The sequence below is a fragment of the Anomaloglossus baeobatrachus genome (assembly GCF_048569485.1).
Source record: "Anomaloglossus baeobatrachus isolate aAnoBae1 chromosome 5 unlocalized genomic scaffold, aAnoBae1.hap1 SUPER_5_unloc_25, whole genome shotgun sequence".
Lineage (NCBI taxonomy): Eukaryota > Metazoa > Chordata > Amphibia > Anura > Aromobatidae > Anomaloglossus > Anomaloglossus baeobatrachus.
This window is the reverse complement of record NW_027441801.1, coordinates 588,143-611,784: the sequence shown is the minus strand read 5'-3', so window position 1 is coordinate 611,784 and position 23,642 is coordinate 588,143. Positions and strand designations below refer to the sequence as shown.

Below are 23,642 nucleotides of genomic sequence, written 5' to 3'. Positions count from 1 at the left end.
CTGCGCTGATCTCCAGCACTGCCGACAGCCCCTGTCACTGAGCTCAATGACCGGCGCCTTCACACCAAGTATCGCGAGAGGCACGTGACGTCACCGCTAGTCAGTCTCGGGTCGGAAGCGAGAGGTGATGTGACAAGCGGCGGCCATGGAGGACAGTGACAGCGCTGAGGTCGGGATGGTGGGACTTCATCACCGCAGGTAAGCCGAGCGGGACCATGTGAGTGTGTGTGTGTGTGTGTGTATGAGTGTGTGTGTGTGTGTGTGTACATGCCGCGGGCAGGAGGGGGCGGAGTGAGCTGAGCGGGGAAGTGTGGGCTTCCTGCTAGGATAAACATCGGGTTACTAACCAAAGCGCTTTGGTTGGATACCCGATGTTTATCTTGGTTACCAGCTTCTGGCAGGCTGCCAGGATTGCTCCTGCACACTGTAGCTGTAAAAAGCCCTGCTTTTTGCTGCTAGAACCGTTCTCGAACGGATCTAGAACTATCGAGCTTTTGCAAAAAGCTCGAGTTCTAGTTCGATCTCGAACAGCCCCCAAAATCACTCGAGCTTAGAACTGGAGAACCTCGAACCGCGAACCGCGCTCAACTCTACTCTCAACACTTCTTACCCATAAGGACTTTCCTACTCGTGGTCTCTGAACATTCGCACTGGATATCAATTTTTGCACAACCCGTCACTATACACACGCAATTTTTTATTTTTCTTCAGTTTTCTCCTTTTTCATTTTAATAAATAATACACGATTGTGAGATTCCACTTTTAAATTATTTTTATTTATTTTTTCTATTTCTGTAATATCATCATCAATTTAGTTTTTCAGCACAACCCCTCTCCCATTTTTTAACTCAATAAATACCATAACCTTTCTTCTCTTCCCATTGTTTATCATGATCCCCTATATAGGGCTGTGGATAGAGCCTCCAGCCAGTGTAATACTGCGATCCCCAGTAAATCCCACAGTTCTAGACTCTCAGTGTTATGTTATATTTCCAAGAAATATTTTTGCATTGTTCTTTTTCTCTTTTGCCTTTATAATTTCTATATTGTTGCAATATTTGTTACTTCCAGAACTTTTAAAGTCGTCTTTTAATACAATATGCTTTAAATCTTGTTGCCGTTATTTGATTAGTCGATTGTCCCTCCAGTATTTGAAATACAGCAGGCGGTCCTCTGACGTATCTGTATGTATATATATAGGTTCTTTCCTCTTTAGTAGATTGTTGATTTTTCCTTGATGTCCTGATGAAGGAGACAGAGTTCTCTGAAATGCATCGACCTGAATAAAAGCATAAAGAGATGAAATAATCAACATCTGATTTTCTGGTGATAGCGCGGCATACACCCGATATCTCCCCTGTTATGTCTGAATTTGCTTTCCAGGGCTGCGGCTGCCACCATCTTTTATGTGCGTTTAGGAGCTGTGACTGGCACAACCCTAATAGGGGAATGAAATTACCTTGGCTTATATCTTACTTTACCTGGTAAGAGCCTGTCCTGCGCTTCTATCCACAGTATTTCCTACGTACACTGTAATGTTCAGGCAGAGACTGAGTGAGTCGCATGATGAGCGGTGAATGAACTCCGGTGAGGTCACTGAAGTCACCTGAGGTCAAGTTGCCTGCGGTCACAGGTGGAGGACCATGGAAACCGCCAGCTGTGGCCGCAGCTAACCAGAGTCACCACTGATCGCTGCTCAGTTTCTGCCTGAACCTCACAGCAGGCGGTCATGTGCCGTGATCGCGTGCTGTGACTACATGTAGCAGAGCTTGAATCGTTGTGGGACCTCGTGTGGATTATTTTGAACCAGCACGGGTGTTTTTGGGGATTAATAAAGTGGTAAAAGAGGGTATCCGCTACATACATGTTGTGCACACACGGCTCCACTACATACACATCATGCACACACTGCTCTGTTACATACACAGCTCCAGTACGTAGACATAGTACACACATAGCACTGTCCCATACACATCGTACACATGCGGCTCTGCTCCATATACGTCATACACATATTTTCAGCAACTTGTGTTCAAGACCGATAAGGTCCAAATGTCTTAATTTTAAAGTCGCTCAACAAATCTTCTCCTCACCTGAACTTATCAATAAAGAATTCAATAAAGCAAAGATTGAAATAAGAGTGTGCAGGGGTCACATACATACGCAACAGGGGTCACATACATACGCAACAGGGGTCACATACAGACGCAACAATAGTTTACTATAACCGTCCACTGACACCGCGCCTCATCCTATCCAGGACTACACTGAGGAGCTGATCATGTGACCCCTGACTCCTCCCCTCCCTGTGACATCACCACAGGTCCTGTAAGCACAGAGCAGCCATATATCTAGTGTGCGGCTCTGCAGGTGGAGGTGTGTGGAGATTCCCCATTACTGGGGCAGGCAGCATTAACCCCCTTCAGCTCTGAAACTTTCCTAGTGTTTTTCTCTCTCTGATTTCTATGAATCGTGAGGTTTTTGTTCCTTTTCCTCTGATAGATACAAACGCCCCAACTATGAGAGACCGGAAGTGAGGAAACCCGTCTGCCCTCAGTCCTCGGCCCCTTTCTGCCCTCAGTCCTCGGCCCCTTTCTGCCCTCAGTCCTCAGCCCCTTTCTGCCCTCAGTCCTCAGCCCCTTTCTACCCTCAGTCCCCGGCCCCTTTCTGCCCTCAGTCCTCGGCCCCTTTCTGCCCTCAGTCCTCGGCCCCTTTCTGCCCTCAGTCCCCGGCCCCTTTCTGCCCTCAGTCTTCGGCCCCTTTCTGCCCTCAGTCCTCGGCCCTTTCTGCCCTCAGTCCTCGGCCCCTTTCTGTCCTCAGTCCTCGGCCCCTTTCTGCCCTCAGTCCTCAGCCCCTTTCTGCTCTCAGTCCTCAGCCCCTTTCTGCCCTCGGTCCCCGGCCCCTTTCTGCCCTCGGTCCCCGCTCCTTTTTGCCCACGGTCCTCGGCCCCTTTCTGCCCTCAGTCCCTGGCCTTTTTCTGCCCCCTACACAGTATAATGTTCCCCCAGAATGTTCTCATTATATGCTTACCATTATTCTCTCCAGTAATTGTATTATTACAGCGGATTCTTTATGATGTCACATCGTCATCTTCTCCCCATTCAGGTCCTTACAATAGCGGATCCTCTCAGTGGAGATTTTCTATAGAAGAGAATTCTCCTGATTGCCCCGTGAAGGATCGATATGGACAGGGACAAGATGGCGGAGAGGATATTCCACCTCACCCTAGAGATCCTCTTCCGGCTTACTGGAGAGGTGAGAGATTCTGATGACGTCACATTACACCATTCTTATCTATGGGAATAACAGATGGACAGAACTGGAGAGGTGAGGACTCTGGAAATGTCTGGAGTGAGATTTATTACTGTGTCTCTCCATAACCAGGATTACACAGTAGTGAAGAAGACCTCTAGTGAGCGCTGTCAGGCCCCTGTGTCTGAGGGATGGGGAAGACCCCTGAGCCCAATCACGGGGCCTCCACCTCACCCCCCGATACATGAGGACATCAATGACCAGAAGATCCTAGAACTCCCCTACAAGATGATTGAGCTGCTGACTGGAGAGGTGACACTGCTGGGAATGCTGGGACATTATACAGTAACGCTATGAAGGGATCGGGGGTGACGGTATCATTGTATGTGTCAGGTTCCTATAAGGTGTCAGGACGTCACCGTCTATTTCTCCATGGAGGAGTGGGAGTATTTAGAAGGACACAAAGATCTGTACAAGGACGTCATGATGGAGGATCCCCAGCCCCTCACATCACCAGGTAATAGACAGGACTAAATACACACGGCCTATAATTATCTGTATGTAAGGAATGAATTCAGCCCCTGTATGTGTCTCCTCCAGTTCTATCCAGTAAGAGGACAACACCGGAGAGATGTCCCCGTCCTCTTCTCCCACAGGACTGTAAACAAGAAGACCCCGATGTTCCTCAGGATCATCAGGTAGAAGGAGAGAAGGTGCCATGAAATCTCCTATGATGTGTAGACGGCTGTGAAGGTCTTGTGCTCAGTCTTGTTTTATCCTCCAGTATTATATGTGTTATACTTGTGTAATGAGAGCGGTGGAGATGGCAGGATTAGGAGAGATAAGAGCTTTGGTTCCTTTTAGTCCTCGTTCACACTACTGTATTTTCAGTGTTGTCCATAAAATAACACAACGTCTCACCCTCAGACCATTGTTATTGGATGTGGCAGTGCAGATGGGGATTTTCTTTCTCACTGACTGAATCTGTGTGTGAGAATAATCCCAGCATCCTCTAGTGCCTTCCATAAATCGGAGGAGACTCGTCCATTCAGGTCTGTGTCTGCACAATCCATCAGATTCCCACCAGCTCCACCATACAGCAGACATTGTGTTACGGGTACATTGCAGTTCTGTAATGGAGGAAGCTGTAAATGGTCTTGTAAATTATTAATAGCGGCTGTAAATACCGGATTGTATATGGATGACAAATAAGAAAAGCCTTGTCCTAGTTTTCTGGATGAAGCTGTGATGATTCTTTATCCGGCCGTGTGATCCCGGCATTAGAGGCCGTTACATCCCGGGAAGAGAGGATTTATCTAGAAAGTGTAAAATCTTTCCTTTCTCTGAATATTTCTGCCTCCGGTCATATCCCGTCTGCCGGTATAACGGGCTCCGCACCACAAAACTCACATCCAACTCATCAATTGTAATAGTTTTTTCTAAGTCACTTTTTTTTGTCTTCTCATACTAATTAAAGGAGTTGTCCGACATTAGCTTACCAAAATATTTTGAGTTTATCTGTGCTGTATTGTCATATAAAACACCCCTACATTGTTATTTTTTGTTTACTAACTTTTGTTCCTCTTGAATTCACCCGTTATTCTCTGCAGCTCTTTGTTTACATTCAGCTCAAGCAAACTGACCACTTCCTGTGCTGAACCTCCCAGTCAGAGCTGCACCGCCCACCTCAGTGACCAGCCCCGCCCCCTGCCCGGCCTCAGTGTCCAGCCCCGCCCCCTGCCCGGCCATAGATTAATAGATAGATAATAGATGAGAAAGACCTATATAATGTCCTACCCCTCTGCATATTCTAAGCTGCCACCCTTTAGTGACTTTCATGTGGCACTAAAGGGTGCACTGCTTAGTCTTGTATTTTTTTTTTTTTAAACTCGTTTTATTGAAGGTTAAGTATGGCATTACATCAAAGATCAAATCAACAGTTTGTACAGTCAGGATATGGGAAATATTGATTAATATCTAGAGTGATAAAACATCCATAATCAAATCCACTTTCTGTTCTTTTAGGTTGGCATTGAAATAATAAATACTTCAGATGTGTCTATTCACAAGTTATATCTAACATGAGGTAAAGAACTCATATTGACAAGGAGTATGTAAACTATGTGTCGGGGACCACGTCATACTGCAGATACATAGCTTTATAATCCATAGAATTCCCCTTCCATAACACCAATATGATAACAAAACAAAAAATTACACAGCGACAGCAGTGTTTGTAGATTATTAGCCAGGGAACCAGGTGAGCCCCCAGTCAAAGGCGAACCCAACCATCTGCCCCAGATTTTGTCAAATTTATTTAAGGAACCTCTCGACTTGAATACAAATTGTTCTAGCGGTATTATAGCATTTACCAGTTCAATCCAAGAAGCCCTGGATGGGGGATGTATACTCATCCAATTTAGTATAATGCCCTTCCGGGCCAAAAACAGGACCTTTTTTAATAATAGGTTCTCATCTTGGGACCAAGAGTGTACATCTACCACACCAAATAAGCACAAAATCGGGCTCATAGGAACCGGCTTTTCAAGTATGGAGCAAAGAGCTGCTATAACCTCACCCCAGAAAGAGTGAATGATCCGGCATTCCCATATCATGTGCCAGAAATCTGCACCGTCTCTCCCACACCTCGGACAACCCTCCCCCGCCGAGTTGTTCATCTTTTTCAGTCTCTGGGGGGGTGATATAACTCTGGTGTATTATGTATAATTGGATCAGTCTGTTATTAATTGTAGGAGAGACCAAAGTGTGGGATTCGATGATGTCGTCCCAAACTACATCATCTATTTCAGGAATCCTGGCTCTCCACTTATCCCGGACAGCAAGAGGGTTATTCATGGCTTTGGCCCGAATGAGAGAAGAGTATAGTTTGGAGATAAGACCACCAGGGCCTTGTGATCTAATAATTCCGATGATTGGGAAGGAAGAGAATCTAACCCCACGACCAGAGAACTGAGCCCGAAAGGCGTGCCTGATCTGGAGGTACTGAAACCCATGGGATTCCGGCAATTCGAATTCCGCTCGCAGTTGCGCAAAAGGGCGGAGTTCACCATCACGGACAATTGAGCTTAGGGAAACTATCCCGCGATTCCTCCATTCACCAAAGCCCGGCAGCCCACAAAAATACGGGAGGTCCAGGTTACCCCATAAAGGGGTCTCAATTGGTACATCATGGAATTCAAATATGGCTTTAGCCTCCTTCCAGACCCTGGCCCCCAGTTTGTGTATCGGGAGTATACGACCCTCACGGGCTTGAAAGAAAAAATTCTCGTAGACCTCGAAGCTAAGAAGACGTTGTAGACAATCCGTTCCAAGCAAAGACTGAAGTTTATTCCGAGATAGCAACAGAGCAGATAAGACAGGTTAGTGGCAGGATGACACACGCAGGTGTCTTGCAGAACAGCAGAATTAGCAACAGATGAAGAAGAAGTGTTCCCAATGGGCATGTGGGGGCTCTTATACATGTTAGACAAAGGAAAGCTCATACTGCAGAGAAAGGCGTACACATTAGAAAACCAAGAATATAATGATACATCATGACATTATTTACGAGCATTGCGGTAAAAACTTATCAGATCCCTATGGGCCTCCATGATACTTTTAATTAATTCAGTAATGTTGTCATGGCTAACATCTCTGATCCCTGAAGGCGCCTCTACTTCACATAACTCTTCAAACACTGACAACTCTATTGACAACTTTGTTTCTTTATCAATTCAATATACCTGCTATTCGTGACGACACATCACCATCTATCAACTGACGCAATTGTATTGTTCTATACAAATTAACCTTTTTGAACTTCTTCTTATACTTGCTAATTACACTGATGTCATCTCTATCTCCTCTCTGGGGGGAGAACTCTAGCCAATGCATCTCATTAGCTGCAAAGTTGGTTTGCTCAAGTCTGCCTAAGATGCCTGTTAGGTACAACATGGCTGCTCAGCATATTTTGGCTGACTATTCTCTAACAGGGCTCTCTTGTAATCAGTCAATAGGGGCCATAGGAGATCCACACCCGTAAACTCTGCCAAAAATCCCTCCGGAAAGCCCATCACTCTAGGTAGCGTCCATTGACCGAGATATTTCTGTTGTCCAGCCAGGTAGCATAAATAAAGATCTGGAAGGGACATACCCCCCAGGTCTTTGGGCCTCTGTAATTTGGCCAGTTGGACTTTTGATCTAGAGGCGCCCCAGACAAAGGTAATCATTAAGGAGTCCAGGGACCGAAAGAAGGAGCGGGGGATCTGCACAAACACATGCTGGGTAATGTAGAGGCACTTTGGTTGTACTATCATTTTTAGAAGGTTAATCCTTCCCGCCACTGAAAGCGGGAGCTGGCTCCACCTATTAAATTTTTCCCCGAGATGTGATAAAAGAGGGGCGATATTTCTTGCTATCATCTCCGAAGGGCATTTTGTCAGTATAATCCCCAGGTATTTAAAGTGATCAACCACTGGAATCCTGCATATGTGGGTGTTCACCATTTCCTCTCTGTCCCGGGACAAAAAGAGGAGGTATGACTTTGACCAATTTATTGCCAGGCCCGAGAACTCCCCGAATCGGTCAATAAGCTCCACAGCCCTAGGAATGGAGGAATCCGGACTAGATGCGAACAATAACAAGTCGTCCGCATACAAAGACAAGCGTTCATCTCCCTTTCGGTGCTTCACTCCTTGGTAGATTGGGTCCGCCCGGATGCGCACCGCCAGCGGCTCCATGGCCAGGGCAAACAGGAGAGGGGATAGGGGGCATACCTGTCTGGTTCCCCTCCCCAGGGAGAAAGTTTCCGACACCCCGCCACCCACCTGGATGTTAGCAGACGGTGCTTTATATATAATCTCAATCCATCTGATGAAATTGTTGCTGAAACCAAATGCCCGCAGCACCTCCAGCAGGTATGGCCATTCTATAGAGTCAAAGGCCTTGGCCGCATCCAATGAGACCAGAGCCCAATCCTCCTCTAACTTGGTGCCCATCTGTAAGATCACCTGCGCCCTCCTCAGATTATCCGAGGTACTCCTACCCGGAATGAATCCCGACTGGTCTTCGTGTATTATGGAGGAGATCACCTTGTTAAGTCTAGTTGCTAATATTTTGGTAAGTATTTTATAGTCAGAGTTCAGCAAAGAGATCGGCCTGTACGAGCCACAATCCAATGGATCCTTGTCGGGTTTCAGTAGCAGAACGATGGTTGCCTCATAGAAAGAATCGGGCAACCGTCCCTTACGGAACGAGGCCTCAACCGTTTCCAGGAGGGCTGGAGCCAGCCCCCCCCTGATATTTGCTAAATACTTCAACCGGGAGTCCGTCAGGACCAGACGCCCTACCTTTATTAAGTGCCCCCATCGCTTCCACCATCTTCTCCATAGTAATGGGCCCATCCAGGGCCGATCTCTGAGCCGAAGTCAATCTGGGAAATTCCATACCTCGCAGGTAATCAGCAATTTCCTCCCCCGACACGGTCAGTCTAGACTCATATAGGTTCCTATAAAATTCCAAGAACACTTCCAGAATGTCATTGACGGAAGTGACTAGTTCGCCACTAGGGGCTCTAATCTTAAGGACCGCAGGTGAGCTATTGGACTGGTGTACCAAAAACGCTAGTAGGCTACTAGATTTGTTCCCTTGCTCGAAATACCTCTGGTTCGTGAAGAAGACATGCCTCTTGGCCTTGTCCTATAAATATAAGAGATATTTCCTCCCAGCTTGTAACCATTGGGCTCTGTTTTCCTCAGATGGGTCCGAAGTAAATCTATGTTCTAGTGTTCTTTTTTGAGTGGCCAGTTCCTCTTCCTCTCTGGCCGCCTGTTTCTTAATATATGAGATGGAGGATTGACAGCATCCCCTCAAATATGCTTTAAGTGCTTCCCAATAGGCCGAGTGATTTTCCTCTATGGAGTTCATCTCTGTATATACCATAATTTGGTCAGGGATCCTATCGTTAGTTCCGAAAAGTGAAAGCCACCAAGGGTTGATTTTCCGTGACACTCTGTGTGATTTACATCCCTCCCATTTCATGCCGACAAATACCGGGGAGTGGTCTGATACTGATCTGGGCAAGTGGCATACCATTTGTATATGAGCACACACTCTCTCATTCCCACAGATGTAGTCAATCCTGGATAAGGAGTTTTTCCCGGGAGTATAACATGTGTATTCTCTCAATGCTGGATTATAGAACCGCCACATATCATGCCATCCCACCTCCTGTAGGAATGCGCTCAGTCTGGTTTGTATCGTATGAGAGATCGAAATCTGTCGGGCGCTGAATCTATCCAGTTCTGGATTATTAATCAGGTTAAAGTCCCCCATGCAGAGCACCAGAGCTTGTGGAAATTGCGAGGCAAACTTAGCCGCCTCATACAGAATCGAAATTCCCATCGCAGTGGGGATGTATATGGCTAGAATCACTATCATTACCCCATCAATGTGAGCTTGTATAAAGACATATCTCCCATCATTATCCTTTATAAGCCTACCCGGGTCCCAGCGCAATGTTTTGTGAATTAGAACTGATACTCCCCTAGAATATGAGGAATGAACAGAATGGGCTGACCATTGGACCCAAGGCTTATGAAGCACTTTAGTGGTCTCTGACAATAAGTGGGTCTCTTGTAAACATACGATCTAAGCTTTGGATCTTTTGATATGTGCAAATACTGCCGCCCTTTTCCTGGCTGTACCCAGTCCCCTAACATTCCATGTCATTAAATTTAAGGCCATTGAAAGAAATCACCTGCTAGACTAAATGAAGTATGTCAAGAACTTAACCTGCAGTAGAACTTGGGTGAACGTACCCTTGAATGCAAAACTGGCTGCACTTACGCTGCCGACAAGAACTGGTCCAATAGTGCGACCAGGAGAGATTTTCCCTAGCAACGACTAGGGTGAACCAACGTGGCTAGATAATATATTTGGTACGGGGGTGTTCTCAAACAAGGACTTGAGTGGCTCCTGCAGTCCAACAGCTTAAATTTGTCAATTACCTTGCTATACAACCTATAACATGCGTAAATAAGAGAAGGAAAAGGGGGGTATGGAGATAGGGGGAAGAGGGGAGAGTGAGAGAGAGAGAGAGAGAGAGAGAGAAGGGAAGAGAGGAAGAAAGAAGAGAAAAAAAAAAAAAAGGGGGGGAGGGAAAGTAAAGGGAGGGCAGGAATTAGGGGGTTGAGCAGGGGAGGGGGGGGGGGAAGAGTGGTAACATGGAGGAAACCAGAGAAATAGTTGCAAGTAGCCTTAGGTTATGAGATACTATAATGCATGGTAACTCACAAAAATCTTGCCTATTATAACATACTTCCCCACCGGAGTGGTAAAGCTTCTATATCAGAATTAATCACACAAAATCTGTTAAAGGTATACAGATTTAAAAAAGCTCAAAGAAGTCAAAGATTTAATAAAAAATTTTTTTCTTTATTGAAATATCTTCTCTTTTATAAAAATATATATATATAAATAATTCCACAATATAGTACCCAAGGACAGGATAATAAAGGTCATAGAGTAATTATCCCACACCAGCATATGGTTTCAAGACATTAACATATCATAGCACCTTACAATTAATTAGACATGTATTAAGCTGCAGTGAAAATTTAAACCTCCTTTTCTTTATAAAAAATTATTTAGTAACAATAGTCACAGCAGCATACCGTGTGGCAAAACAGTGCATAAATTGACATTTGGTACAGAGTCATTAATCATTAATATATAAAAAAAATAGTGCCATAGGATTTATCAGTTCCTCATAAAATATAAAATATCATATGAATACCGATTCCTCCCTGTGACAATTCTAAATCACAAGAATCAATTGAAAATAGTGCAGATTACTATGTATCAGATACCACATATCACTGCAGCTTAATACATGTCTAATTAATTGTAAGGTGCTATGATATGTTAATGTCTTGAAACCATATGCTGGTGTGGGATAATTACTCTATGACCTTTATTATCCTGTCCTTGGGTACTATATTGTGGAATTATTTATATATATATATATATATATATTTTTATAAAAGAGAAGATATTTCAATAAAGAAAATTTTTTTTTATTAAATCTTTGACTTCTTTGAGCTTTTTTAAATCTGTATACCTTTAACAGATTTTGTGTGATTAATTATTTATAATGCATGGTAACCTAAAAAGCTTTCATAAAACTCTACAATAGCAATCAACATCATAAGCTTAGCTGTGTCACAAAATAATGCGATCCCAAATGGAGACCCATACCGGACCGAGAAATACAGGATAACATGGGTCCGCTTGAAGGTGCTTTTGGTGACGCAGCAGCGGTCCGGTCCAGGTCCCGTCGGACCTCACCTCAGTCCGGGCCCCACAAGCGACGCAACTGCAACCGAAGTGGCGGTAATCCGGGACTCAGGGACATAAACTGAACTCAGCAATGATCGCAGGCCATGTCATATTCGAGAACGCAGCCCCGGCCCGCCTCCAGTTATCCAGACGCGGGGTGGAGGTTAGACAACTGGCTCAATGGAGGACCCATATTGATCGCATCTGGGGGCCCACAAGCGTCCTTAGGGTCGCAATCGCAACAGTGCATCTTCACATAATCACCAGCTTATCAGCGATCTGGAACCAGGAGATCGGGGAGCGGGCACAACAGCGATCCCGAACCCCTCTCCACTTACAAAACAGGAGAACAGGAGGGAAAATTATTTCTCGCCTTAAATAACGAGGGACGCAGGATTCCAACAGTGGATGATCAAAATCGATCGCAACAGCGATTTAAAACACAACGCCCCAGAAACTGGAATCGCATTTCCGTCCTCGCTCCGGAAGAGAAAAGGGGAGGTGGGTCGAAACCGCGATGCAGACACAACAACGATCACCAGGGTGTCGCCCGAATCAGCAGCGCATCAGCGTTTCCTCTTCAGCGAGTTGATCCAGTCATCCGCTTCCGCAGGAGAGGTGAAGAATAGGGAACGCTCTTGATGAACCACTCTAAGACGAACTGGGAAGATCATGGAGTAGGCAATCTGGTGTTCTCTAAGGCGTCTTTTCACTTGGATGAAGGATGCCCTTGTTTTCTGGAGAGACGCAGAGAAGTCAGGGAAGATCGATATGGAAGCGTTATTATGTGAGATCGGGCCCTTGCGTCTCGCCGCACTTAGAATCGCATCTCTATCCCTGCTGCTCAATAGTCGGGCCAAGAGGGGTCTGGGCTGCGCTCCCGGAGGAGGAGGTCTGGCCGGCACCCGATGGGCTCTTTTTATGGCGAAGGCCGCAGACAACGTCGCATCAGGGAAAGTTTCGGAGAGCCATGTTTCCATAAACTTACATGGGTCGCTCCCTTCTGTTCTCTCCGGCATCCCTAGGATTCTTAAATTGTTGCAGATGATTTTCTAGGTCATCAGCTCTCTGTGCCCAGTTGTTTGCTGCACTCTCTAAGGAGGATAGTCTGCCCGGCGTCGCTCTTGCATCGTCCTCTAGCGTGGAGATCCGCTGCTCCGTCTCCTTTACCCGCTCTCTTAGGTTTTGCAAATCCAGCCTGAGGAGACCCACATCGATCTTAACCTCCTCGATTTTACCCATCAGCGCCACTTTCGAATCCTGGATCGCTGCAAGTAATTGCGTGGTGACTTGTTGTAAGGTCATCTCCTGCGATCCCTTAGATCCAGCCTCCATGTCCTCCTCCTCCTCCGCTTCGCTGGCTTGCCGCTCTGCCTGTTTGCCGGCGCCATCTTGCTGGGGGTCCCTGGCAAATTTCTTTAGCTTCTCGGCCGCCGCAGCGCTGCGACCTCTGCTCATATTACCGGTCAGGATGATCTCCACACCACAGGTAATCCGGAGTTGTATTTAGGCACCAATTTCGGCAGGATTAATGTAATAAATCAGCGTTGGAAAGCGGAGCTGCTCTCAAGTGCGACCACTCATGCTGCCTGCTGGCCACGCCCCCCCTATGTGTCCGCTTAGTCTTGTATTTAGCAAAAAAATAAATAAATAATTAAAAAAACAAAACAAAACACGTGAGGTCCCCCCTATCTTTTGTAGCCAGCTAGGGTACAGCAGACGTCTGCAGCCTTCAGACCACAGCTGGCAGCTTCACCTTGGCTGGTAATCCAAAACAGAGGGCACCACACGCTGTTATTTTAAATTAAATAAATAATTTAAAACAAAAAATGTGGGGTCCCCCCCAAATTGGATCACCAGCCAAGGTAAAGTGGACAGCTGTGGTCTGGTATTCTCAGATTAGGGAGGTCCACTTTTATTGGACACTCCCCAGCCTAAAAATAGCAGACCGCAGCCGCCCCAGAAGTGGCGCATCCATTAGATGTGCCAATCCTGGTGCTTTTCCCCAGCTCATCCCGTGCCCTGGTGCTGTGGCAAACGGGGTAATATATGGGGTTGATACCAGATGTGTAATGTCACCTGGCATCAAGCCCTGGGGTTAGTGATGTCACGCGTCTATCAGATACCCGACATCACCAACCCAGTCAGTAATAAAAAAAAAAAGACAATAAAAAAAGTTTTATTTGAAAAAACACTCCCCAAAACATTCCCTCTTTCATCAATTTATTGAAAAGAAAAACAAATCCGGGTCCGGCATAATCCAATAAGGGGGTCCCAAAACAATTCATACCCTAGTCAATGTCCCAGTCAATGAACAACAGAATGTTCCCCATTGGCTGGGAGAGTAATGCAGTGACCTGAGCTAAAATCAATAGGACAGCCCAGGTCACTGCAGGGGATGACAAGTGCTGCCATCAGGTTAGATGAGATCATTACCTGCGGTGACGATCTCCTGCACTCCTGACGTCAGCGCTGTCACTGCCTTCTATGCCTGCCGTGTACTCAGTGAAGAATCGCGGGAGCCTGTGACGTCACCGCTAGTGACAGTCTCGGGCATCGCGAGACGTGACGTGAGAACGCAGCGGCCATAGAAGTCAGTGACAGCGCTGAGGCAGGAGATCGTCACCGCAGGTAATGATTTCATCTAACCTCCTGACAGCAGCGATCGTCATCCCCGCGTCTGCCTGCGCTGCAGGGTGAGAAGCTGCTGAACCTGCAGTGCGAGCAGCCGCGGGGCTGGAGCGGGACACAGACTGCACGGGCACTCCTGCTATCCTGAGCAGGAGGCCCGGTGCTGGCGGTGACACCGTGGGTGGGGAGAGTATGGGGTGCAGGGGAATGTGTGGGAGGGTGCAGGGAAGGGGGGCGGGGACTCATGCACTGTACCCGCCCAGCAGGGCAGCAACATGGTGTTCCCAGATTTGCATGTCAACATGGTCCTGTCCATGTTGACATGAAATGACCGGAAGCAGCAAAATCGCGGCAGGAGCGGTTACATGATCGCTCTGAGTCGGGGAAGAGGGACTGACAGCAGGGCAGGTAGTGCTCACTATCTACTTACCTTCCCCAATGTAGCCCAATAGGGTAAAAATAAAAAAAAGTCAAAATAAGCCGGATAACCCCTTTAATGTTTGTTGTTCCAAATTCTTCATATTGGTCCAAGTGGATCAAGAGTTTTGCGCACAATAGAAACGCTTTGAATTTTTCCCTGTGACCTGTGTTTGTGATTTTTTAGTGCCTCATGTTTTCCTAAATGGCGGCAAGTTTGCACCAAAGTGTTTGGTCTAAATAAAATATCTCGGGTGTGGACTGGAGAATATTCGTGACAAAATTTCCTAGTTTATAGGTTGAAGGTAGACATACCGTTCCTTGAAAAACTATTCACACCCGATGAACTTTTCCACATTTTTCCACATTACAGCCACAAACAAATGGATTTTAATGGGGTTTTATGTGATAACAACACAAAGTAGTAAGTAAGTTTATTCTTGTAAAGTATAAAGGAAATTATGCACGGATTTCTAAACATTTTAAGAAATATAACTCTGAAAATTGTGATGTGCATTAGTATTCAGCCCCCTGAGTGAATACTTTGCAGGACATGCTTTCACTGCAGTTGCTGCTGCCAGTCTCTTGGGGATATGTCTACCAGCTTTGCACATCTAGAGGTGACATTTTTGCCCTTTCTACTCTATAAAACAGCTCTATCTCAGGTAAATTGGATGACGGCGTCTGTGAAGCAATTTTCAATTCTTATGTTTTGCTTTTAAAAATATCCATTATTCCATAAAGGCCAAATTTGTAGAGTTTATGACTTATAGTTGTCCTGTGGACAGATTTTCCCCCTGAGCTCTGGATCGCTCCTGCTTTTCCACTGACCATAGGCCTCTTGGCTGCTTCTCTATAATTAGTGCTCTCCTTGCTTGGGCTGTTTTTTAGGTGGACGGCCATGTCTTTGCTATTTTGCAGTTGTGATATTTGTGACAACTCAGCATCTGGAGATTTGTGTGAGGGGTGAACTGTTTTTAATTAGGCCAGACATATTGTGCCATTGATTGCCAAATCAAGAGACGTTAGCCATTGTTTCATATCAGACTGACTGGAGCCCTATTGTCTGTTAAATGTTGATTGCCTCAGCCTTTTTGACTATGTCAATTAGAGGAATATTATGCAGTCAAATTTAATTGAACCAATGAGAGAACAGCCATCTCCCACCAATCCTGTAAGATACAATACTCTGAAATGAGAACTTAGGGGTATAAAAAGGACTTTGCTCCTCTTTCCACATTCATTTTGCAGGACTTCAGCCTAAAATCCACATTTTTAGCTGGAAGATCACAGATCTGCTTCACTGCTCAATGCTGAGTCCACAATTGTGCCTGGAGAACCCAGGTGAGGACAATTCAGTTGCCTGGCTACATATCTTGCTGTGCTCAGTCATCTTTCTAACCTTGCCGCTATCTCCTCTCAGTGGGTGCTCATCAAAAGCGGGGTGCTGCTGACTGGGATAGTTAGCCCAGGAAGCCCCGAAGTCGCAAAGATTCTAATCTCTCGCGAGCCAATGGATGGGTGAGACTCTGTCGCTTGTACCATCTTGTGATCTTTCTGGAAATGTACAATATGATTTTTCCTGTTGGTGAACCAGTAACATCTTACCAAGGTGTGGTTCCCTCACCCTGTGTTGTCTGAGTAGTGTTCTGCCCACAAGGAAGGAGTGCGGGCGTTCAGTGGGATGAGCCCTGGTCAGATTGGTCTTTCTGAAGACAGCCAGGCCAGCGGACGACTCTACCCACTGATCCTTGTGTCTCCACACTATACTCCTGCCATTTTTGGATGATGGATTGAAAAGTGCTTAGTGAAATGTTCAGAGCTTTGGTAATTTTTTTTTTATACCTGAACCGTGCTTTACTTATCTCCACAACTTTATCCCTGACCTGTCTGGTGGGTTCCTTGGTTTTCAGATGCTTTTTGATCCCTGATGTTCTGAAACAAAACTTGTGAAACCTTCACAAAACAGCTGTAGTTATACTGAGAATAAATGATACAGGTGACTCAATTTACTAATTATGTGACTTCTGGAGGCAATTGGTCACTCAGGGGCATCATACTACAAGGGGCTTAATACAAATTCACATCACAATATTCAGATTTATATTTTTAAATATTTAGAAGAACATCTATCATTTACTTTACACTTCACAAATACTTGTTACTTAATGCTGGTATATCACATAAAACCCTAATAAAATACATTTACATTTGTGGGTATGACGCTAAAATAAGTGGAAACGTTCCGAGGGTGTGAATACCCTTACAAAGGGCATAATTCCTTCATGACTCTAAAAATATCAGACTAGTTCCCTGGATCAATGTCCCATCACAAAATCTAGTCCTGATAACCTGCCATAATATACTTTTTACGGAAGGCATCCAAGCCCGCCTTGAATTTTTGTAGTCTATCAACATTTATCACATCATGTGTCAGAGAGTTCCATATTGTCACTGCTCTTACAGTAGAGAATCCCCATCTGTGATTATGATTGAACCTCCTTGTCATCATTGCAGGCCTCAGTTGTAAAAAGCTCATTAGAAATATCTCAGTAATGCCCCTGATATACTTGTACATTGTAATAAAATCGTCCTGTAGCCTTTGTGTTTCCAGAATGAATAACCCCAGGCTTGCTAACCTGTCCTCCTATTGCAGACCTTCCATTCCTTTAAGGACATGTGCGCACGTTGCGTAAATACATGCTTTTACGCTGCGTTCTGCACCGCAGCGTAAAAGCATGCGTCCTGCGTCCCCAGCACAATCTATGTAGATTGTGCAAATTCCATCTGCACATTGCTTTTTAGAACGCAGTGATTTGCATGCTGTCAAAACGCTGCGTTCTAAAAAGTAACATGTCAATTGTTTTGTGCGTTCTGGATGCTTTCTCCACTCTGTCTATGGGAGAGGCAGCATCCAGAACACACGAATTCTGCAGGAAATCTGCAGACACCAAACTTTCAGAACGCAGCTTTTCAGCTGTATTCTGAATCGCACAAGCAGTGACTTTACGCTGCGGTGCAGAACGCACTTACGTGCGCACATGGCCTAATGGTCGCTCTTCTCTGCACCCGCTCTAGTTCAGTTGTGTCCTCTTCATTCACTGGAGCCCAAAATTGTGCAGAATATTGTAAGTGTGGCCGCACTAGTGACTTGTTCATTGCATCCTATTATGTTATCTGCCTTGGCATCAGCTTCCTGGCACTGGTTGGTTTTCTCGTCTACCCACACACCCACGTCTTTTTCAGTGTCATTATTATGCAGAAAGTTTGGAAATATTTAAAAAAAAATTGCAGTTTAATAATCAGACAAAAAAATCTGGAAAGCTAAAAACCTGCAAACATAAAAAAAAAAAACCCAAAAACAAGCAAACAGATGAATATTATAAAAGTGTCACGAGTCATACATGTAAAGTAAAAGCTGCTTCTTAATATTATTGGATCAAGAATCTTCATTTCAGTTTCTGCAGCCCAAAACCAGGAACTGTCTTTGTAACGCCCTGGACTATTCGGGTCGTCACAGGGTACTGCACAAACTGCCCTCCCGTGCAGTATTCAACCCCCATGGTTCTGGGAACCTAACCTGCAGTACTGCCTCCACCAGCATTCACAAATCCTACATACATCTTGCACCACACCTGTCAGGCACACCAGTGGACTGCTTAAGCAGGAATAGGGCAGCCCACCTAGGGGTCAAGCAGGGAGGTGTCAGTTCAGTCGAGTAGTAACCCTCGAGCTGTGAGGAGCTCTGAGGAAGCTGGGAGTTGGGGCTCCCAGGGAAGAAGCAGACTGGGTCGCAGACGGTGGTCTGGACCTAGAGGAGTAGGACCCTCGGTCGCAGGGGATTAAGGCTAGGTGCCTAGAACCCATCGAGGAGGACGGCCAGCAGCCTGGTCTTATCACCGGTCCGGGACCGAAGGCACGGCGAGGTACACGGACCCTAGGTCGAGGAGAAGCGTCAGGCAACCCGGCAATTAACCTGAGGAGAACTGGGCCTTTATGGACTGTTCCCACCCAGCTCAGAGATCGGGGTTACTAGCGCAACGAGGGACATAGGGCTTTCCTAGTAAGCAGCCCACTAAAATCCAAAGCGTGAGCCCCTGAGAGCAGGCTCCCTCACTTAGCCACAGTGGGGAGTGGGGCCCGGCAAGCGCCAAGCTACCGGGCCACAAGGGACACTCTAAATTTGTGCTCCCCTCGAGAGGCAACGGCAGTCAGAGACTTGGTTTACCCTGTTGTCAGCATCAGCTTCATTGCTGAATGAGTACCCGACTGACCCCCGCACTGCACCCCCATAACCACTATCCAGAGTCCCAGGGCCTACCCCCCCTACCCATGGAGGGCAACGTCACCTTGCTGCCCCATTCCATCACCCGGGTACTCCCAACGGCAGCGGTGGTACTCCCAATTACCGTACACCATGGGTGGCATCATAAACTATACTAATGCCCTGTAAATATCCCCCTTTCACATTTGAGTGTGGCCCGGCCCCCGGGTCAGGAGACCCGCGAGCCACAAGTAATCACCAACCCCTAGATCCGAGCAGTTCGATCCACTGCAGGGGCGGCACACCTCCTTCATGCCATATATGTTAGCGTTATTTCTGCGGCCAGTGATCAGATATAAAGTCTCCTGTAATTATAATACTGTACAGGATTCTTTATGATGTCACATCAGGGACGGATTATAGGCGGGGCTCCAGCCCTGGGGCCCCCACCACAAGAGTTTCTGAGGGGGCCGCCACCACTATCAGTGCGGCCACCATTTTATTAACGCCGCAGTGTTGAGGACTGCACTGTACCTTTAAAGATTTTCAATCCCGGCCGTCACTGTGCTGCAGACACGCCCACTGCACGCTGTGTGGGCTGCGTCTGCAAGGATGATGTCACCGCGCGCCTGCTGCTGCTTCTTCGTGCCATAGAGGAGCTTGTGGGAGGACCGGAGCAGAGGACTCAGTGAATGATGGTGAGTGTGACGTCATCCATCATGGTGCCGGGCAAGAGGTTGCAGTGAGGAGGGAGCAGGACGGGATTCCATAGTGTCAGCAGCAGCTCTGCCCGGGATCAGTGTGAGTTATTGCAGGAGTGTGAACTGCTGCAGATCAGGTCGGGCTGTCAGTGCCGGGTCATCAGCCTCATCCCTCCCCTGCAATAACTCACACTGAGCTCCAGCACAAACATCACATCTGAGCCTGCAGCACACATTACACTATATGGCCCATATTACATATAGGATATGTGAGGTGCTGTAGGCCCAGGTGTGATCAGTGCAGGACATTGTATATCTGTGTACATGGTATACCACATCCAGTGTATAGAGCAGTGTGATATACTGTGTACATGGTATACCACATCCAGTGTACAGAGCAGTGTGATATACTGTGTACTTGGTATACCACATACAGTGTACAGAGCAGTGTGATATACTGTGTACATGGTATACCACATACAGTGTACAGAGCAGTGTGATATACTGTGTACACACATCAGATGGTGTATAATAATATGTATATTGTATAACATCTGGTGTCTGTATCACAGTAAACCTGGTACTATGTGAGGATGCCTAACACTATCTGGGTCTGTACTGTGCTATATACTGGCTGTATACTATGTGAGGATGCCTAATACTATCTGGGTCTGCACTGTGCTATATACTGGCTGTATACTATATGAGGGTGACTAATGCTATCTAGCTCTGCACTGTGCTATATAGGGGCTGTATACTACATGAGGATGCCTAATACTATCTGTCTCTGCACTGTGCTATATAGGGGCTGTGTACTATGTGAAGGTGCTTAATATTATCTGGTCTGCTCTGTGCTGTATAGGGGCTGTGTACTGTGTGAGGATGCCTAATGCTATCTGGCTCTGCACTGTGCTATATAGGGGCTGTGTACTACATGAGGGTGCCTAATGCTATATGGGTCTGCATTGTGCTATATGGGGGCTGTATACGACATGAAGGTTCCTACTGCTATATAGGTCTGCATTGTACTATATGGGCACTGCTTAATGTAATATGGGGGCTGCATAGTGCCATATGGGGGCTGCATAGTGCCATATGGGGGCTGCATAGTGCCATATGGGGGCTGCATAATGCAATATGGGGGCTACATAGTGCTACATGGGGGCTGCATAATACTATATGGAGGACTATGGGAGCTTCATAACACTATATGGAGGAATATGGGGGCTGCATACTACTATTCCCCCAGAGTTGTATGTCCCCCTCCACCCCAGAACTGTATACCCCCAGAGCTGCATGTCACCCCCCACCTCAGAGCTGTTTGTCCTCCCCACCTCAGAGCCACTGCCCCCCTCTAGAGCTGTATGCCCCCCATTGATATATACCCCTTTCCTCAGTAATATGTATGCCCTCCAGTAATGTGTATGTCCCCAGCCTCTCTTGTAATGTATATACAGTGTTAGTGTGCTCTATGTGCGGCCATGTCTGTTAGTGACTGCCACCAATCAGCGTGGCACAGACACATGCCCAGGCGGAGCTGGATGGAGACAAGCGGGGAGGTGAATGAGACTGTTGCCGGCTTCCCAATATGAGAAATATATATAAAAATTTAAAAATTTGTCTGTGTGTGCATGTATGATGTGTATCTATGTATGTCAGTGTATATGACTGTGTCTAGATTTATGTCTGTTTATATGTGTTTTTGTGAATTTCTCTTTAAATATATATGTGTACGTATGCCTGTATGTGTATGTATCTGTGCATGTCTATGTGTGGATGGGGCCCACTGAGACTCTTTCGCCCAGGGCCTACAAAAACCTGGAGCCGGCCCTGCGTGTACCAGTCATGTATTCTCCTGTACACTGTACAGGGGCGTACCTTTGGGGGGCATGCGGCATATTTGCCCCTGCACAGCAATCAGGGGGGCACCATTGGAAAGTGTGAGGCAGCAGTATGGTGGGAGAAAATTGTAAGTGGACAGTATTGGGAAAGAAAAGTGTGAGGGGCATAGTATAGAGACTGGATAGTGGGGGGGAATAAGCAGTAAAGAGAAGGGGCAGCATGGTGGCCAGTGTGAGGTCACAGTATGGAGGGCACAGTATGCTGAGGAGGGGGAATGTGAGATGGAGGTATCATGTAGTGACTGGATAGTGAAGGAGGTAGGCAGTATAGAGAAGGGGCAGCATGGTGGCCAGTGTGAGGGTACAGTATGCTGAGGAGGGAGAATGTGAGATGGAGGTACAGTACAGTGACTGGATAGTGAAGGATATAGGCAGTATAGAGAAGTGAGAGCACAGTATGGAGGGCACAGTATGCTGAAGAGGGGGAATGAGAGACTGAGGTGCAGTGTACAGAAGGGGCAGTATGGTGGCCAGTGTGAGGGTACAGTATGCTGAGGAGTGGGAATGTGAGACGGAGGTACAGTATAGTGACTGGATGGTGAAGGAGGTAGGCAGTATAGAGGAGCAATATGGTGGCCAGTGTGAGGGCACAGTATGGAGGACACAGTATGCTGAGAAGGGGGAAAGTGAGACGGAGGTACAGTATAGTGACTGGATAATGAAGCAGGTAGGCAGTATAGAGAAGGGGCAGCATAGTGGCCAGTGTGAGGACACAGTATGCTGAGGAGGGGGAATGTGAGGCTGAGGTGCAGTGTAGAGAAGGGGCCGTATGGTGGCCAGTGTGAGGGCACAGTATGGAGGACACAGTATGCTGAGGAGGGGAATGCAAGACTGAGGTGCAGTATAGTGACTGGATCGTGAAGGAGACAGGCAGTATAGAGAAGGGGCAGCATGGTGGCTAGTGTGAGGGCACAGTATGCTGAGGAGTGGGAATGTGAGACAGAGGTATAGTATAGTGACTATATAGTGAAGGAGGTAGGCAGTATAGAGAAGGGGCAGCATGGTGGCCAGTGTGAGGGCACAGTATGGAGGGCACAGTATGCTGAGGAGGGGGGAATGTGAGACTGAGGTGCTGTATTTATATCTTAATGCTACAGTTCGTGCTCTACTGTTATGGCTAAAAATGTTAACATTATTGGGCCCCCACCAAACTTTCTGCCCAGGGGCCCCCACCAACCTTAATCTGGCCCTGTGTTACATCGTCATCTTCTCCCCATTTAGTTCCCTACAATATCAGATCCTCTCAGTGGAGATCTTCTATATAAGAGAATTCTCCTAATTGAACCATCAAGGATGGATGTGGACAGGGACAAGATGGCGCAGAGGATATTACACCTCACCCTAGAGATCCTCTTCCGGCTTACTAGAGAGGTGAGAGATTCTGATGACGTCACATTACATCATTCTTATCTATGGGAATAACAGATGGACAGAACTTGAGAGGTGAGGACTCTGGAAATGTCTGTAGTGAGATTTATTACTGTGTCTCTCCATAACCAGGATTACACAGTAGTGAAGAAGACCTCTAGTGAGCGCTGTCAGGCCCCTGTGTCTGAGGGATGGGGAAGACCCCTGAGCCCAATCACGTGGCCTCCACCTCACCCCCTGATACATGAGGACATCAATAACCAGAAGATCCTAGAACTCACCTACAAGATGATTGAGCTGCTGACTGGAGAGGTGACACTGCTGGGAATGCTGGGACATTATACAGTAACGCTATGAAGGGATCGGGGGTGACGGTATCATTGTATGTGTCAGGTTCCTATAAGGTGTCAGGACGTCACCGTCTATTTCTCCATGGAGGAGTGGGAGTATTTAGAAGGACACAAAGATCTGTACAAGGACGGCATGATGGAGGATTCCCAGCCCCTCACATCACCAGGTAATTGACAGGACTAAATACACATGGCCTATAATTATCTGTATGTAAGGAATGAATTCAGTCCCTGTATGTGTCTCCTCCAGGTCTATCCAGTAAGAGGACAACACCAGAGAGAGGTTCCCGTCCTCTTCTCCCACAGGACTGTAAACAAGAAGATCCCGATGTTCCTCAGGCTGTGTTTCCTCCAGTTCTATCCAGTAAGAGATATCTACTTATGTACTCTCTGCACTAATTTTGTGTTTACATTTTTAGGC

At 46.5% G+C, this 23,642-nt stretch overlaps 1 protein-coding gene across 1 annotated transcript; it reads left to right on the top strand.

The window, feature by feature from the left end:
- The first annotated feature begins 3,174 nt into the window (after positions 1-3,174).
- Positions 3,175-23,620, top strand: LOC142259077 (uncharacterized). The gene is made up of 8 exons (XM_075331595.1): positions 3,175-3,255; positions 3,385-3,564; positions 3,646-3,769; positions 3,853-3,950; positions 22,725-22,874; positions 23,004-23,183; positions 23,265-23,388; positions 23,472-23,620. Exons 1-8 carry the CDS (start codon positions 3,184-3,186, stop codon positions 23,618-23,620), a joined length of 1,077 nt encoding a protein of 358 aa, XP_075187710.1. The 5' UTR covers positions 3,175-3,183.
- Positions 23,621-23,642: the final 22 nt, after the last annotated feature.